We start from the raw sequence: 18,093 nt of genomic DNA on the forward strand, positions 1-18,093 counted from the left end.
CTTACCCCTTATCCTTAGACTGTAACGCCTGGTTCTGGACTCCCCGGCCATCGGGAACATCCTTCCTGCATCTAGTCTGTCTAGTCCTGTTAGAATTTTATAAGTTTCAATGAGATCCCCTCTCATTCTTCTATTCCAGCGAATATAAGCCCAATCGACCCAATCTCTCCTCATACGTCATTCCTGCCATCCCAGGTATCAGTCTGGTGAATCTTCACTGCACTCCCTCCATGGCAAGAACATCCTTCCTCAGATAAGGCAACCAAAACTGCACACAATACTCAAGGTGTGGCCCTGTACTACTGCTGCTGTCTGCCAACCAGTTCTCTATCCAAGTCAGCACCTTATCCCCAATCCCATGTGCTTTAACTTTACACGCTAACCTCTTATGCGGGACCTTATCGAAAGTCTTCTGAAAGTCCAAATACACCACATACACTGGGTCTCCCTTATCTATTCTACCAGTTACATCCTCAAAAAATTCCAGTAGATTAGTCAAGCACGATTTAACTTTTGTAAATCCATGTTGTCTTTGTCCGATCCCGTCACTGCTTTCCAAGTGCTCTGCTATTACATCTTTTATAATGGACTCTAGCAGTTTCCCCACTACCGATGTCAGGCTTACTGGTCTATAATTCCCCGTTTTCACTCTACCACCTTTTTTGAATAGTGGGGTTACATTAGCTACCATCCAATCCATGGGAACTGTTCCATTTTCTATAGAATTTTGGAAGATGACCAGCTATGCATCTACTATTTCTAGGGCCACTTCCTTAAGTACCCTAGGATGTAAATTATCAGGCCCTGGGGATTTATCAGCCTTCAATCCCGTCAGTTTCCCTAACACCATTTCCCTACAAATACTGATTTCATTCAGTTCCTCCCTCTCATTAGATCCTATGTTCCCCGACAACTCTGGGAGGTTATTTGTGTCCTCCTTTGTGAAGACAGAACCAAAGTATGTATTTAATTGGTCAACCATTTCTTTGTTCCCCATTATAAATTCCCCTGATTCTGACTGCAAGGGACCTACGCTTGACTTCACCAATCTTTTTCTCTTCACATATCTATAGAAGCTTTTACAGTCAGTTTTTATGTTCCCTGCAAGCTTAATCTCATACTCTATTTCCCCCCTCTTAATTAATCCCCTTGACCTCCTTTGCTGAATCATAAACTGCTCCCAATCCTCAGGTTTGCTGCTTTTTCTGGCCAATTTATATGTCCTCTCCTTGGATCTTATGCTGTACCAAATTTCCCTAGTTAGCCACGGTTGAGTCACCTTCTTTGTTTTATTTTTATGCCAAACAGGGATGAACAAGTTCTGTATTTCATCCATGCGATCTTTAAATGTTTGCCATTGCCTATCCACCATCAACCCTTTAAGTAACATTCCCCAATCCATCCTAGCCAACTCGCGCCTCATACCATCGTAGTTTCCTTTATTTAAATTCAGGACCCTAGTCTCTGAGTCAAATACTTCACTCTCCATCTTAATGAAGAATTCTATCATATTATGATCGCTTCGCCCCAAGGGGCCTCGCATAACAAGATTTTGAATTAATCCTTTCTCATTACATAATACCCAGTCTAAGATGGCCTGATCTCCAGTTGGTTCCTCGACATATTGGTCCAGGAAACCATCCCGTATACACTCCAGGGATTCCTCATCCACAGTATTGTTACTAATTTAGTTAGCCCAATCTATATGTAGATTAAGTCACCCATGATAATGCAGTGCACTTATTGCACACGTCTCTAATTTCCCGTTTAATGCCATCCCCAACCTCAGCATTACTGTTTGAGGGTCTGTGTACAACTCCCACTAACGTTTTCTGCCCCTTGGTATTTCTCAGCTCTACCCATACAGATTCCACATCATCAAAGCTAATATCCTTCCTTACTACAGGTAGACTATCCTTTATCCGAAAACCTCGGGACCAGCCGAGTTTCGGATAAAGGAGAATTTCGGATTTCGGAAGGTGGGTCGGCGGGGGTCCGCGGGGGGGTCGGCAGGGGGTCGTGCGCACGACTTACGCTGACGCTCAGCGTAAGTCAGTCGGGGTCGGCGGGGGTCGGGGCTGGCGGGGTCGGCGGTTGTCGGGGCTGGCGGGGTCGGCGGTTGTCGGGGCTGGCGGGGTCCGCGGGGGGGTCGGCGGCTGGCGGGGTCAGCGGTTGTCAGGGCTGGCGGGGTCAGCGGTTGTCGGGGCTGGCGGGGTCGGCGGTTGTCGGGGCTGGCGGGGTCGGCGGTTGTCGGGGCTGGCGGGGTCGGCGGGGGGTCGTGCGCACGACTTACCCTTTTTCTGAACTTCCGCAACCGGAACCCTCTAAAAAACGAAGGTTTTTTCGTTCAGCGTAAGTCGTACGCACGACTTACGCTGAACAAAAAAACCTTCGGTTTTTAGAGGGTTTCGGTTTTCGGAAGTCCGGATAAAGGGTAGTCTACCTGTATTGTGTTAATCTCCTCTTAACTAGCAATGCTACCCAACCTCATTTTCCTTTTTGCCTGTCTTACGGTTTCATACAGGGCAATGTCCATTCATCTCCTCCAGTAGCTGTGAATACATTGGGTCAATTCAAACTTCCGCAGATTGTTCTGTTTCTTCAGAGTCTGCTGTGAGCCAATATAGATATGTGAAGAGAAAAAGATTGGTGAAGTCAAGCGTAGGTCCCTTGCATTCAGAATCACGGGAATTTATAATGGAGAACAAAGAAATGGCTGACCAACTAAATACATACTTTGGTTCTGTCTTCACAAAGGAGGACACAAATAACCTCCCAGAGATGCCGGGGAACATAGGGCCTGAAGAAAGGGTGGAGCTGAAAGAAATCAGTATTTGCAGGGAAATGGTGTTAGGAAAATTGATGGGACTGAAGGCCGATAAATCCCCAGGGCCTGATAATCTACATCCCAGGGTACTTAAGTAAGTGGCCCTAGAAATAGTAGATGCATTGCTGGTTGTGGTGTATGTAACCTGTTCCACCTTAAGAGAACTTAAGCCTGGTCCACCTTAAGAAAGGTACTACTTTCTTTGGCTGCTGTATACGTAATACCGGTGGTGACCACACCGGTATATAAGCACAGTGTAATAATATTGTATTCAGTATAGTCCGACCTCCAACCAGTAAATACCTGTTGAGTTTACTCTTGTGGTCTGTGTAGTAATTCTCACTATAACACACAGACTTAACAGTGGCGACGAGTCCGATTCTTACCCTGCTGCAGTAATTTCCACGGCGACTTCGTCCACAGACAGGACGTCGAAGAGAGGTTTCCACCCTCATCACCTACGGGAAGACACGTCGAGCGGCAGGCATCGAGCAACCGGAGTGCAGAAGACATCCTGACCTCGAAGCCTCCATCAGCGACTGTCAGCTTCTTCTACTACCTCGTGGTGGGTAAGCCAGGCAGCGACGTGACAGAAAGTCAACCGCGTTGGCTGTACAGACGGGGCTGGGAAGACGGAGGAATAAGGGTGGTGAGGTCGATCGCGACCAGAGATAAGGGCCGGGCCGCTTTTGAGCGAGAGGCGCAGCGCGGGACATCAGTCGTGACCGGAGATAAGGGCCGCATTCGGGCTAAAGGCGCAGTGTCTGGGGAAACTGAAGGCGCGAGAGCCGCGGTGATGCGGAGACAGCGTCGGGGGATGGGTGAAGACCGCCGAGCGCGGGAAAACCGCCATTTTGTGGGCGGAGGACGACGGCAAGAGCGGGAAGCCGCCATCTTAGATAACATTAAAAATACGATAAATTGCTACGATGCCTAAACATGGGAACATTAATGCCTTCGACAGTGATATAGAAGACTGGGCTATGTATGTAGAATGCATACAAAACTATTGTAAGGCAAATAAAATTCCTGAGACAGATAAAGCACTAACATTACTAAACTTAATGGGTGCGAAGACATATGGGCAATTGAAACACCTGTTATCACCAGATGAACCGGCGGATAAGACGTTCGAACAGATTGTTACTGTCCTAAAAAATCATCTTAGCCCCACGCCGCTGATGCTAGCGGAACGATTTAAATTGTACGATAGAAGACAGCTGCAAAATGAAAGCAGTGCTGAATATTTGATGGATTTACGTAAGCTAGCAAAATATTGTCAGTTTGGAACGGGACTGACAGAGGCACTTCGAGATAGATTTGCGTGTGGTTTATTTAAACAGTATACACAAAGGCGACTGCTCGAGGAGAATGAGCTGTCTCTCGAGAAGGCGGTCACTATGGCAGCAGCACACGAGGCCGCAGCGAGAGGCACGGCAGTAATGCAGCTACGGCCACCGGAACTCGGTACGAACAGATTGGGTTTGAGTTCTGTCAAATGTTATCGTTGTGGAAAGACAACGCACGATCAGAACCAGTGTTGGTTTAAAAACCAAGAATGCAGAACGTGTGACAGGCTTGGCCACATAGCTAAAGTATGCCGGTCAGGAAAGAAGACCAGCAATAAAAAGTCACCGCAAGGAAAATATGCAAAGGTACACAAGGTGACAAAGAACAGTTTGACTGAACAGAAGTCAGATTCAGACGCTAGCAGTAATGAACTGGATAGCTTAAGAATACACAACGTTGGTAAGGATACAGACCTCCAGACAATTTGGGTCACTCTTAAGATAGCAGGAGTCCAAGTAAAAATGGAATTGGACACTGGATCGGCATTGACGGTCATGAATAAGAAAGATTACAGAAGGTTATTCCAACATATTCCCTTACAGGATACGGAGATTATATTGAAAACATACACGGGGCAAAGAGTGTACCCCATCGGAAAAATAGAGGTAGAAGTGGTCCACAAGGGCGAAGGAAGCCAAGTAATGGACTTATATGTGCTACCTGAAGGAGGTCCACCACTACTAGGACGGGAGTGGATTAGGAAAATGAATATGGACTGGCACTCCTTGAAAGCACTAACGGTAGATTCCGGGGAAACAGCTGTCAAACCTAAACGATTGTCCAGAATATTGGATGAGGCTAAAGAGGTGTTCCAGCCGGGACTGGGAACACTGAGAGGAATTACGGCAAACATCAAGATTGATGAACATGCACAACCAAAATTTTTTAAAGCCAGACCAGTACCCTATGCAATACGACCTGCGGTTGAAGCAGAGCTGGAAGCACTAGAACGTTCAGGGGTACTGTCTAAAGTAGATTGGAGTGAGTGGGCTACGCCCATTGTTCCCGTTATGAAACGTCCTGCGAACAATAAGCCAGGAGATCCAGGGAAGGTTCGCATCTGTGGAGATTTCAAGATCACCGTTAATCCGGTGCTTCACACGGTGCAGTATCCGCTTCCACGGATTGAGGATATTTTTGCTTCACTGTCTGGCGGGAAACACTTCACCAAGATAGACCTGGCGCAGGCGTACTTGCAGATGGAGGTTGAAGAAGAGTCACGCCAATACCTCACGATCAACACGCATCGAGGATTGTACCGGTACAATAGGCTGGTTTTTGGTGTGGCATCGGCTCCAGCAATTTGGCAGAGGGCCATGGAGCAGGTATTACAGGGAATTCCAGGCACACAATGTTACCTGGATGACATTCTGATCACAGGTGATGGTGATGAACAGCATCTCGTTAACTTGAAACTGGTGCTCAACAGACTGAAAGAGTATGGACTTAGGGTAAATCGGCAGAAATGTGAGTTCTTCCAGAAGCGGATCTCGTACTGTGGTCATGTCATTGACCGGGAGGGGCTTCTTAAGTCTCCTGACAAGATAGCGGCAGTTGTAAAGGCTCCCGCTCCGGAGAATGTCTCTCAGTTGAGGTCGTTTCTAGGATTAATTAACTACTACCATAAATTTCTGCCAAATCTATCCACGGTGCTGCATCCGTTGAACGCTCTTTTACAGAAAGGGGTACCATGGGACTGGGGCGAAAACTGTAAGAAGGCATTTCGCAAAAGCAAAGAATTGATCACCTCAGAGGAAGTGTTGGCTCACTTCAACCCGACACTGTCTATTCGGTTGGCTTGTGATGCTTCTCCATATGGTATTGGGGCAGTACTCTCACATAAATTGCCAAATGGCACGGAAAGGCCAGTCGCGTTTGCATCCAGATCATTGACCTCCGCTGAGCGCAACTATGCGCAGACCGATAGGGAGGCCCTTAGCCTTGTATGGGGAGTGAAGAAGTTTAATCATTACCTACAGGGCCAAAAATTCACACTTCTGACGGACCATCAACCGTTGGTGTCCATTTTTAACCCTAAGAAGGGTGTTTCGGTGATGACAGCACAGCGTCTCCAGAGATGGTCTCTTTTCTTAGGGGCACATCAATATCAGATAGAATTCAAAGGTACGAAACAGCATGGCAATGCTGATGGCCTGTCGCGCCTGCCACTACCTGAAGATGAAGACACGACGGAAGTTGACCCTGTTGAGTTATTTCATTCGACCATTATCGAGTGTTTACCTGTCACCAACGCAAGTATTGAAAGAGAAACCAGGAACGACCCGACACTGTCCAGAGTCTACGAGGTGACAGTGAAAGGATGGCCAACATGGGGTGATCCTCTGTTACCGGCATTCTCGGCAAGGCAAGACCAGCTGTCCGTCTGCCATGGTACTTTGGTGTACGGGACAAGAGTGATTATTCCTCCCAAGTTAAGGGAAAGAGTTTTAAAAGAACTACATGAAGGTCATCTGGGGGGAGTTAAAATGAAAAGTCTTGCTAGGGCTTACGTATGGTGGCCGGGTATTGACCAACAGATTGAGGAGTTAACGAAAAGCTGCGCTGGGTGTCAAAAAGTGCAAAATGCACCTCCGATAGCACCGCTACACCCATGGGAATGGCCTTCAGCCCCATGGCAACGCGTACACATTGACTTTGCTGGTCCATTCATGGACTCCATGTTCCTAATCGCGGTGGACGCACATTCCAAATGGCCAGAAGTCATGAAGATGAATACCACTACTTCAGAAAAGACAATTGCGGTGTTAAGAACAATATTCGCAAGGAACGGATTGCCAGAACAGATCTGTTCGGACAACGGACCACAGTTTGTATCGGAAGAATTCCAACAATTCTTAAAGAAGAATGGAGTTAAACATTATACCTCTGCCCCATATCATCCGGCGACAAACGGGTTGGCTGAAAGATTTGTCCAGACATTCAAAAAGGCTATTAAGGCCATGAATGATGATCAGATTCCACTGCAACACAAGGTCGATAAGTTCCTGATGTCATATAGAAACGCCGATCATGCCGTGACTAACCAAAGTCCTGCTATGATGTTTTATAACAGGAGGTTGCGGTCCAAGTTGGACTTGTTAAAACCAAATGTGCGGAGGGCAGTGGAAAACAAACAGTTTCGGCATATTAACAGCAAGACCACTCGAACTTTCGACGTAGGACAACCAGTGATGGCAAGGGGCTATGGAAACGACAAATGGCAATCCGGAACAATCCGGGCCAGACAAGGACCTCTGATGTACACCGTAGATATTGGTCATAATGTGATAAGGCGTCATGCGGATCAACTGGTAGAGTCGAGAGCAAGGGTCGAACCCATGGTTGTGACAGAGACAGCTGTGGAAGACGTTCATGAACCTGAAGCATCTACCTCGGCCGAGAATGTATTTGATGATGATGACACCCAATACATTGGCAACCAACTAGAGGAGGCACCTCAACAACAAGAATCAGAGACCACTGAAAGGCGTTATGCAAGCCGAATCAGAAAGCCTCCTGAGAGACTGAACCTTTGAACTGTTATACCTGAAGTTATATATGTATATATGTTATGTTTATTTGGGGATATGACTGTTAAGCTAAAAAGGGAGGATTGTGGTGTATGTAACCTGTTCCACCTTAAGAGAACTTAAGCCTGGTCCACCTTAAGAAAGGTACTACTTTCTTTGGCTGCTGTATACGTAATACCGGTGGTGCCCACACCGGTATATAAGCACAGTGTAATAATATTGTATTCAGTATAGTCCGACCTCCAACCAGTAAATACCTGTTGAGTTTACTCTTGTGGTCTGTGGAGTAATTCTCACTATAACACACAGACTTAACACTGGTCATCTTCCAGAACTCGATAGACTCTGGAACAGTACCCATGGATTGGAGGGTAGCTAATGTTACCCCACTATTCAAAAAAGGTGGTAGAGAAAAAGCAGAGAAATATAGACCGGTAAGCCTGACATCGGTAGTGGGGAAAATGCTGGAGTCCATTATAAAAGATGTAATAGCAGAGCACTTGGAAAGCAGTGACAGGATCAGACAAAGTCAACATGGATTTACAAAAGGTAAATCATGCTTGACTAATCTACTGGAATTTTTTGAGGATGTAATTGGTAAAATAGATAAGGGATGTGGTGTATTTGGACTTTCAGAAGGCTTTCGATAAGGTCCCACATAAGAGATTAGCGTGCAAAGTTAAGGCACATGGGATTGGGGGCAAGGTATTGACTTGGATAGAGAACTGGTTGGCGGACAGAAAGCAAAGAGTTGGAATAAACGGGTCGTTTTCCAAGTGGCAGGCAGTGACTAGTGGGGTACCGCAAGGATCGGTCCTAGGATTCCAGCTGTTCACGATATATATTAATGATCTGGACGAGGGAATTGGATGTAATATCTCCAAATTTGCAGATGACACAAAGATGGGTGGGAGGGTATGCTGTGAGGAGGATGTCGTGAAACTCCAGTACGATTTGGACAGGTTGGGTGATTGGGCAGAAACATGGCAAATGCACTATAATGTGGATAAATGTGAGGTTATCCACTTTGGTGGCAAAAACAGGAAGGCAGATTATTATTTGAATGGCAATAGATTGGGAGAAGGGGAAGTGCAAAGAGACCTGGGTGTTCTTGTGCACCAGTCGCTGAAGGTAAGCATGCAGGTGCAGCAGGTGGTTAAGAAGGCAAATGGTATGTTGGCCTTCGTAGCAAGAGGGTTCGAGTACAGGAACAAGGATGTCTTGCTACAGTTGTACAGGGCCTTGGTGAGACCGCACCTTGAGTATTGTGTGCAGTTTTGGTCGCCTTACCTAAGGAAGGACGTTCTTGCCATGGAAGGAGTGCAGCGAAGATTCACCAGGCTGATACCTGGGATGGCAGGAATGACGTATGAGGAGAGATTAGAAGATTGAGAGGGGATCTCATCGAAACCTATAAAATTCTGTCAGGCCTGGACAGACTAGATGCAGGAAGGATGTTTCTGATGGCCGGGGAGTCCAGAACCAGTGGTCATAGTCTAAGGATAAGTGGTAAGCCATTTAGGATTGAAATGAGGAGGAATTTCTTCACCCAGAGAGTGGTGAACCTGTGGAATTCTCTGCCACAGAGGGTGGTGGAGGCCAGTTCATTAAATATATTCAAGAAAGAGTTGGATATATTTCTTAAGGCTAAAGGGATCAAGGGATATGGGGAGAAGGCAGGGACAGGGTACTGAATTTGGATGATCAGCCATGATCTCATTGAATGGCGGAGCAGGCTTGAAGGGCTGAATGGCCTACTCCTGCTCCTATCTTCTATGTTTCTATGTTTCTATGAGCCTATCCTGGGCCCTCTGCCTGCCTGGGGTTGCTCACTTTACCCCGGTTGCGTTGTGCTGTACCAGTTACTGGTGATCACAAAGGATGATCACCACATTCACCTCTTCCTCCTGAAAGACTGGAAAGGCCATGACAACTGATCAATGGTCAGTTGGATTTATTTACCATTAATTTCATATTCAGGAGCCAAGCGATGCAGCAAAATATTAAATCAGCACAATGCATAATAACAATAATATTAGAACTAGTCCTAGAGAAGGAGACTTTGAATGAATGACACTTGGGTCCATACCAGCCAGTTCTTTGGTACCTGAACAATAAATGATCCAGTCCTGACACAAACACCTTGTACGCAGGAAGCAGTCAAAGACCACGCAACAAATAGGATGAGTAGAGTCCATGATAGATGAATTATACATTGACGGCTTACCTGAGGCCCTGGGCCCCGCAGTCTCCCCTCTGCCTGGGCCCAATCTCCCCTCTCCCTGGGCCCAGCCTCCCCTTTCCCTGTGGCCCTGGGCCCGGTCTCTCTTACAACAGGGCCCAGACTCCCCTTTAAATGGGCCTAGATTATCCTTTCACGATGCAGCCTTGGCCCAGACTCCACTTTACCTGGGGCCCTGGGCCCAGAATCCCCCTTACATAAGAAATAGGAGCAGGAGTCGGCCATTCGGACCCTCGAGCCTGCTCCGCCATTCAATAAGATCATGGTTGATCTTGCACCTCAACTCCACTTTCCTGCACTATCCCCATATCCCTTGATTCCCTTAGTATCCAAAAATCTGTCAATCTGTCTTGAGTATACTCAATGACTGAGCCTCCACAGCCCTCTGGGGTAGAGAATTCCAAAGATTCACCACCCTCTGTGTGAAGAAATTTCTCCTCATCTTAATCCTTAATGGCCGACCCCTTATTCTGAGACTGTGACTCCTGGTTCTAGGCTCTCCAGCCAGGGGAGACATCCTTCCTGCATCTACCCCATCATTTACCTGGGGGCCCTGGCCCAGACTCACCTTTAAATCTGATTCCGTCACTTGGTACTTTCTCTGATCCGGTTTCTCATGCTTCTATGCAGAGTTGATGAAAGTGATCGAAAGCTCTCCACCATTACAAGCTCGGTCACCAGGCAGTGCCTTCACTTCAGTCTTTCACGGTCTCCACACGCCCTCCATCCGCAAACAGAAGAGAATACCTGCTGCTCTGAAGGAGGTAGGCCAACAGTGGGGACACCGAAATAACAACAGAAAATGCTGGAAAAACACAGCAGGCCAGGCAACATCTGTGGAGAGAAATTAGAGTCAACGAAACGTTTTCTCTCCACGGATGTTGCCTGGCCTGCTGAGATTTTCCAGCATTTTCTGTTGTTATTTCGGATTTCCAGCATCTGCAGTATTTTGCTATCGTACTGGGGGCACCTCTCCCTGTGACACTGACCCCTGGGGACACCTCTCCCTGTGACACTGGCCCCTGGGGACACCTCTCCCTGTGACACTGACCCCTGGGGACACCTCTCCCTGTGTCACTGACCCCTGGGGACACCTCTCCCTGTGACACTGACCCCTGGGGCCACCTCTCCCTGTGTCACTGACTCCTGGGGTCACCTCTCCCTGTGACACTGACCCCTGGGGACACCTCTTCCTGTGACACTGACCCCTGGGGACACCTCTCCCTGTTACACTGACCCCTGGGGCCACCTCTGCCTGTGTCACTGACCCCTGGGGTCACCTCTCCTTGTGACACTGACCCCTGGGGACACCTCTCCATGTGACACTGACCCCTGGGGCCACCTGTCCCTGTGACAGTGACCCCTGGGGCCACATCTCCCTGTGACACTGACCCCTGGGGACACCTCTCCCTGTGACATTGACCCCTGGGGACACCTCTCACTGTGACACTGACCCCTGGGGACACCTCTCCCTGTGACATTGACCCCTGGGGACACCTCTCCATGTGACACTGACCCCTGGGGCCACCTGTCCCTGTGACACTGACCCCTGGGGCCACCTCTCCCTGTGACACTGACCCCTGGGGCCACCCTGCCTGTGTCACTGACCCCTGGGGTCACCTCTCCTTGTGACACTGACCCCTGGGGACACCTCTCCATGTGACACTGACCCCTGGGGACACCTCTCACTGTGACACTGACCCCTGGGGACAACTCTCCCTGTGTCACTGACCCCTAGGGTCACCTCTCCCTGTGACACTGACCCCTGGGGCCACCTGTCCCTGTGACACTGACCCCTGGGGCCACCTCTCCCTGTGACACTGACCCCTAGGGTCACCTCTCCCTGTGACACTGACCCCTGGGGCCACCTGTCCCTGTGACAGTGACCCCTGGGGCCACCTCTCCCTGTGACACTGACCCCTGGGGACACCTCTCCCTGTGACATTGACCCCTGGGGACACCTCTCCCTGTGACACTGACCCCTGGGGACACCTCTCCCTGTGACACTGACCCCCGGGGTCACCTCTCCCTGTGTCACTGACCCCTGGGGACAACTCTCCCTGTGTCACTGACCCCTGGGGTAACCTCTCTCTGTGACACTGACCCTGGGGCCACCTCTCCCTGTGACACTGACCCCTGGGGACACCTCTCCCTGTGACACTGACCCCTGGGGTCACCTCTCCCTGTGACACTGACCCCTGGGGTCACCCCTCCCTGTGACACTGACCCCTGGGGACACCTCTGCCTGTGACATTGACCCCTGGGGATACCTCTCCCTTTGACACTGACCCCTGGGAACACCTCTCCCTGTGACACTGACCCCTGGGGACACCTCTCCCTGTGATACTGACCCCTGGGGACACCTCTTCCTGTGTCACTGACCCCTGGGGACACCTCTCCCTGTGTCACTGACCCCTGGGTTCACCTCTCCCTGTGACACTGACCCCTGGGGACACCTCTCCCTGTGACACTGACCCCTGGGGACACCTCTCCCTGTGTCACTGACCCCTGGGGTCACCTCTCCCTGTGACACTGACCCCTGGGGACACCTCTCCCTGTGACACTGACCCCTGGGGACACCTCTCCCTGTGTCATTGACCCCTGGGGTCACCTCTCCCTGTGACACTGACCCCTGGGGACACATCTCCCTGTGACACTGACCCCTGGGGACACCTCTCCCTGTGACACTGACCCCTGGGGACACCTCTCCCTGTGACACTGACCCCTGGGGTCACCTCTCCTTGTTCAGTGCTTGATTTCCTAATGGGATGTTTGTTCGGTTTTCAGGTAGCAACTTCAGCGGAGGAAGTGTTGATGAGCGGATATCTCCAGAGATGTAAGAGGAACAAGCGACACTGGAAGAAGCTCTGGTTCGTTATTCATGAGAAAGTGCTGTACACGTACAGAGCCAGAGGGGTGAGACTCCATAGCACAACTCTCTCTCTTCACCCCTCTGCTCTCTGCCTTCACCCCTCTACTCTCCCTTCATTAAAAAATAGGAGCAGGAGTAGACCATTCGGCCCCTCGAGCCTGCTCTGCCATTCAATAAGATCATGGCTGATCTTCTACCTCAACTCCACTTTCCTGCACTATCCCCATTGTTATGTCCGTGTATCTTAATGTTGTGTCCTTCAATAATCAGACAAAAGACTGCAGGGAACGATTCAACATGTGTTTACTGAATGAGGGTTACTCTGGAACTAACTATACAGATCACTACTCAGGGTTTATATACAAGTGTGTTCACTGCCGGCACTACAGTATACAGGAGCTGTAAAAAGTCGTTCTCCCCTTAAAGGTACATACATTACAATTCCTCCCCTTTTAGATTAAAAGTACCATAACACTCATTTAACAATTAAATATCAAACTAATTACAATTAACACTTTTAACATGCAACATTCGCTGAAAATAGACTATTTATAAATTCAGACTTTGGGGAAGCTTCCTGATCCTTTCTGGATAGCGCCTTTCCCGAGTGTCTTGCTCTTGGTGCGGAGGCGATTCTGGCCCCCTGTCGTCGGTTGGTTCATCCGATTCTGATGCTACTGTTTCTGGGGTAGATGCTACCTGTACGTCGGGTTCATCACAAGGTACGTATGGGCGAGACATGGGGTTGACTTGCTCCTGTTACTCTAGGATCTGGTCAGCATGGCATCTCACGATGCTCTCCCCAACGTCCACTGTGTACATTAGTGGGCCCTGACGTGTGCATATCGTTCCTGGCTGCCATTTTTCTGTTCGGTAGTCGCGGGCCAAGACTGGTTGCCCTACATTGATGTTCCTTGTTGGCTTCTCATGGATATGCTGGAATTGCTTACTCTCAACATCTCTTCGTACGTTTGGTCTGAGCAAATCCAGGCGAGATCTTAACCTTCGGTTAAAGAACATCATGGCTGGGGCCTGGTTGGTGACTGCATGTGTCGCATTCCGGTAGGTGAACAGGAAATTGTCCACCTTGTGCTGCAGCGGAATGTTGTCATTGTACATAGCCTTTATTGCCTTCTTAAAGGTTTGTACGAACCTCTCAGACAATCCATTTGTGGCTGGATGATACGGGGCAGATGTGTAATGCCTTACCCCATTCATTTTCATAAATCTTCGAAACTCTTCGGACACAAACTGTGGTCCGTTATCAGAGCAAATCTGCTCTGGCAAGCCGTTCCTGGCAAAAATGGTCCGTAGGACTGCAATAGATTTCTCCGTGGTGGTGGAGGACATTTTGATCACCTCAGGCCATTTCGAGTGCGCATCCACGGCTATTAAAAACATTGAGTCCATGAATGGACCAGCAAAATCAATATGCACCCGTTGCCATGGAGATGAGGGCCACTCCCATGGGTGTAGAGGGGCATGTGGTGGTGCATTTTGGACCTTCTGGCATCCTGAGCAGCTCTTTGTCAGGTCCTCGATTTGCTGATCGATCCCCGGCCACCACACATAAGCCCTAGCAAGGCTTTTCATTTTCACCCTTCCCAGATGACCTTCGTGAAGCTCATTGAGCACTCTCTCAGAATCACAGAAACCCCACAGTGCAGATAGAGGCCATTTCGGCCCATCGAGCCTGCACCGACACATATCCCACCCGATCCCCGTAACCCCTACACCAACACATATCCCACCCTATCCCCGTAACCCTGCGTATTTAATCCCCCTAACACTAAGGGTCAATTTATCATAGCCAATCAATCTAACCCGCACATCTTTGGACTGTGGGAGGAAACCGGAGCACCCGGAGGAAACCCACGCAAACACGGGGAGAATGTGCAAACTCCACACAGACAGTCACCCGAGGCCAGATTCGAACCCGGGTCCCTGGCGCTGTGAGGCAACAGTGCTAACCACTAAGCCACCCTGAACTTGGGTGGAATTACCACTCGGGATCCACACATCAAGGTCCCGTGACATACTGACAGCTGTTCTCTTCTGGATGAGAATGCTGGCAACAGTGAGTCACCATGTGCTGGCCATCCCTTCACAGAATCACAGAAATCACAGAAACCCCACAGTGCAGATAGAGGCCATTTCAGCCCATCGAGCCTGCACCGACACATATCCCACCTGATCCCCGTAACCCCTACACCAACACACATCCCACCCCCGTAACCCCACGTATTTAATCCCCCTAACACTAAGGGTCAATTTATCATAGCCAATCAACCTAACCCGCACATCTTTGGACTGTGGGAGGAAACCGGAGCACCCGGAGAAAACCCACGCAAACACGGGGAGAATGTGCAAACTCCACACAGACAGTCGCCCGAGGCCAGATTTGAACCCGGGTCCCTGGCACTGTGAGGCAACAGTGCTAACCACTATGCCACCGTGCTGCCAACTGTCAAATCATATACCCGAGACAGTGTCGGGTCATTTCGGGTCTCCTTCTCTATACCAGCGTTAGTTACTGGCAAGCATTCAATTGTAGTCGAATGAAATAGTTCGACAGGATCCACTGCTGGTGCTTCCTCCGCAGTAGGCAGTGGCAGGCGTGATAGCCCATCAGCGTTTCCATGCTGTTTCGTGCCCTTATACTCGATTTCATATTGGTGCACCCCTAGAAAAAAGGACCATCTTTGTAGCCATTGTGCAGTCAACACCGGAACGCCCTTCTCTGGATTAAAGATGGAGACAAGTGGTTGGTGGTCAGTTAGCAAGGTGAATTTCTGCCCGTGCAGATAGTGATTGAACTTTTTCACTCCCCACACTAGGCTGAGGGCCTCCCTGTCAATCTGGGCGTAGTTACGCTCGGCTGAGGTTAATGATCGTGACGCAAAGGCTATTAGCCTCTCTGAGCCGTCCGAGAATTTGTGCGACAGCACCGCTCCAATGCCGTAGGGTGACGCATCACATGCCAGCCGAATTGGTAATGCCGGGCTGTAATGGGCCAATACCTCTTTCGATGTGATTAGTGTTTTGCTCTTCTGGAAAGCTCGTCTACATTCGTCACTCCACTTCCATGGCACCCCAGTTTGCAGTAGGGTGTTCAGTGGGTGTTGGCAAGAACTTATGGTAGTAGTTTACCAGCCCGAGGAACGACCTCAGTTGTGACACATTTTCCGGTGCTGGAGCCTTGACTACTGCCTCAATCTTCTCTGGGGACTTATGTAACCCCTCTTTATCGATAACGTGGCAACAATACGAGATCTGCTTCTGGAAAAACTCACATTTGTGGGGGTTAACTCGGATCCCATATTCACAGAATCACAGAAACCCCACAGTGCAGATAGAGGCCATTTCGGCCCATCGAGCCTGCACCGACACATATCCCACCCGATCCCCGTAACCCCTACACCAACACATATCCCACCCTATCCTCGTAACCCCACGTATTTAATCCCCCTAACACTAAGGGTCAATTTATCATAGCCAATCAACCTAACCCGCACATTTTTGGACTGTGGGAGGAAACCGGAGCACCCGGAGGAAACCCACGCAAACACGGGGAGAATGTGCAAACTCCACACAGACAGTCACCCGAGGCCGGATTCGAACCCGGGTCCCTGGCGCTGTGAGGCAACAGTGCTAACCACTATGCCACCGTCCTGCAATCTAGTGAGCACCTGCTCCAGGTTGGCAAGGTGATCACTGTCATTTTTGCCCATGACCAGGATGTCGTCCAAATAACACTGGGTCCCTGGGATCCCTTGCAGGACTTGTTCCATTGCCCTCTGACAAATAGCCAGAGCTGATGCTACCCCGAATACCAGCCGGTTGCATTAGTAGAGACCTTTATGGGTGTTGATTGTGAGGTATTTTTTTGATGCTTCTTCGACCTCCATTTGCAGATACGCCTGGGCCAAATCAATCTGAGTGAAACGTTTCCCTCCAGATAGCGAGGTGAAAATATCTTCAATCCGCAGAAGTGGATATTGTACGGTGTGAAGGACCAGGTTCACTGTTACCTTAAAGTCCCCACAGATGCGAACCTTCCTTGGTTCCCCAGGCGTGCTGCTCAGCGACTTTTTCATCACAGGGACGATGGGTGTAGCCCACTCACTCCAGTCTACCTTGGACAGTACAGCTGAACGTTCCAGACTCTCCAGCTCTGCTTTGATGGCTGGGCGGATCGCATAAGGTACCGGTCTAGCCTTAAAAAATTTTGGGCGTGCGTTTTCTTCAATTTTAATCATCGCTGTCATGCCTTTTAGTGTTCCGAGTCCTTGCTGGAACACTTCTTTCGCGTCAGTTAGGATCTTTGACAGTCGCCCAGGTGTGACGTCATCATCCTTTTTGTCAGCCACAGTCAGTGCCTGTATGGAATGCCAATCTAGCTGTATCTTCCGGATCCATTCACGTCCTAGTAGTGGTGGTCCTCCATCTGGCAATACATATAGGTCCATTTTTGGTGTTTCCTTGCCGTTATAGAAACATAGAAGATAGGAGCAGGAGTAGGCCATTCGGCCCTTCGAGCCTGCTCCGCCATTCAACGAGATCATGGCTGATCATCCAAACCCTAGCACCCGGTCCCTACACCGACAGCCATCCCACCCAAGCCCTATCCCTGTAACCCCGTAACCCCACGTATTTAATCCCCCCTAACACTAAGGGCCAATTTTTATCATGGCCAATCAACCTAACCCGCACATCTTTGGACTGTGGGAGGAAACCGGAGCAAACCCACGCAAACACGGGGAGAATGTGCAAACTCCATATATATAACGTTCATCCTTATTTTTCCTTTGGGGTAGACTTTTTGCCCTGTGTACATCTTCAAGACAATCTTTGTATCTCTCAAGGGTATATGTGAGAATAGCCGCTTGTAGTCCCTTCGGTTTATGACTGTTAGGGCTGATCCTGTGTCCAATTCCATTTTCACTTGGACTCCTGCTATCTTGAGCATGACCCAGATAGTTTGGTGATCATCTGTTTTGATCACATTATGTAGTTTCAGACAACCCAGCTCCTTGCTTCCGGAGTCTGTATCACTCTTCTGTTCGTCTGAACTACTCTCCGTCACCTTACGTACCTTCTTGTACTTCTCCTGTGGAGATTTCTTGCTGCTGGTTTTCTTTCCCGACCTGCAGACTCTTGCTATGTGACCTACTTTTCCACACTGTCTGCACACTTTGTCCTTGAACCAGCAATCATTATGGTCGTGTGTTGTTCTGCCGCAGCTATAGCACTTCACTGTTCCGTATGACAT

General features: G+C 49.3%; 1 protein-coding gene across 1 annotated transcript in view; it reads left to right on the forward strand.

Moving 5' to 3' along the window:
• The window catches only part of LOC147110818 (FYVE, RhoGEF and PH domain-containing protein 5-like), a 1,561,072-nt gene that overhangs the window by 1,137,259 nt on the left and 405,720 nt on the right, over positions 1–18,093 (forward strand). Inside the window, exons 18-19 of the mRNA XM_085999968.1 lie at positions 10,580–10,713; positions 12,737–12,865. Coding sequence (XP_085856094.1) covers positions 10,580–10,713; positions 12,737–12,865 — 263 coding nt within the window. The remainder of the gene's footprint in view (positions 1–10,579; positions 10,714–12,736; positions 12,866–18,093) is intronic.

This window comes from Somniosus microcephalus, chromosome 11, assembly GCF_052327205.1.
Source record: "Somniosus microcephalus isolate GS21.2 chromosome 11, FLI_Smic_1.0, whole genome shotgun sequence".
Taxonomy (NCBI): Eukaryota; Metazoa; Chordata; class Chondrichthyes; order Squaliformes; family Somniosidae; genus Somniosus; species Somniosus microcephalus.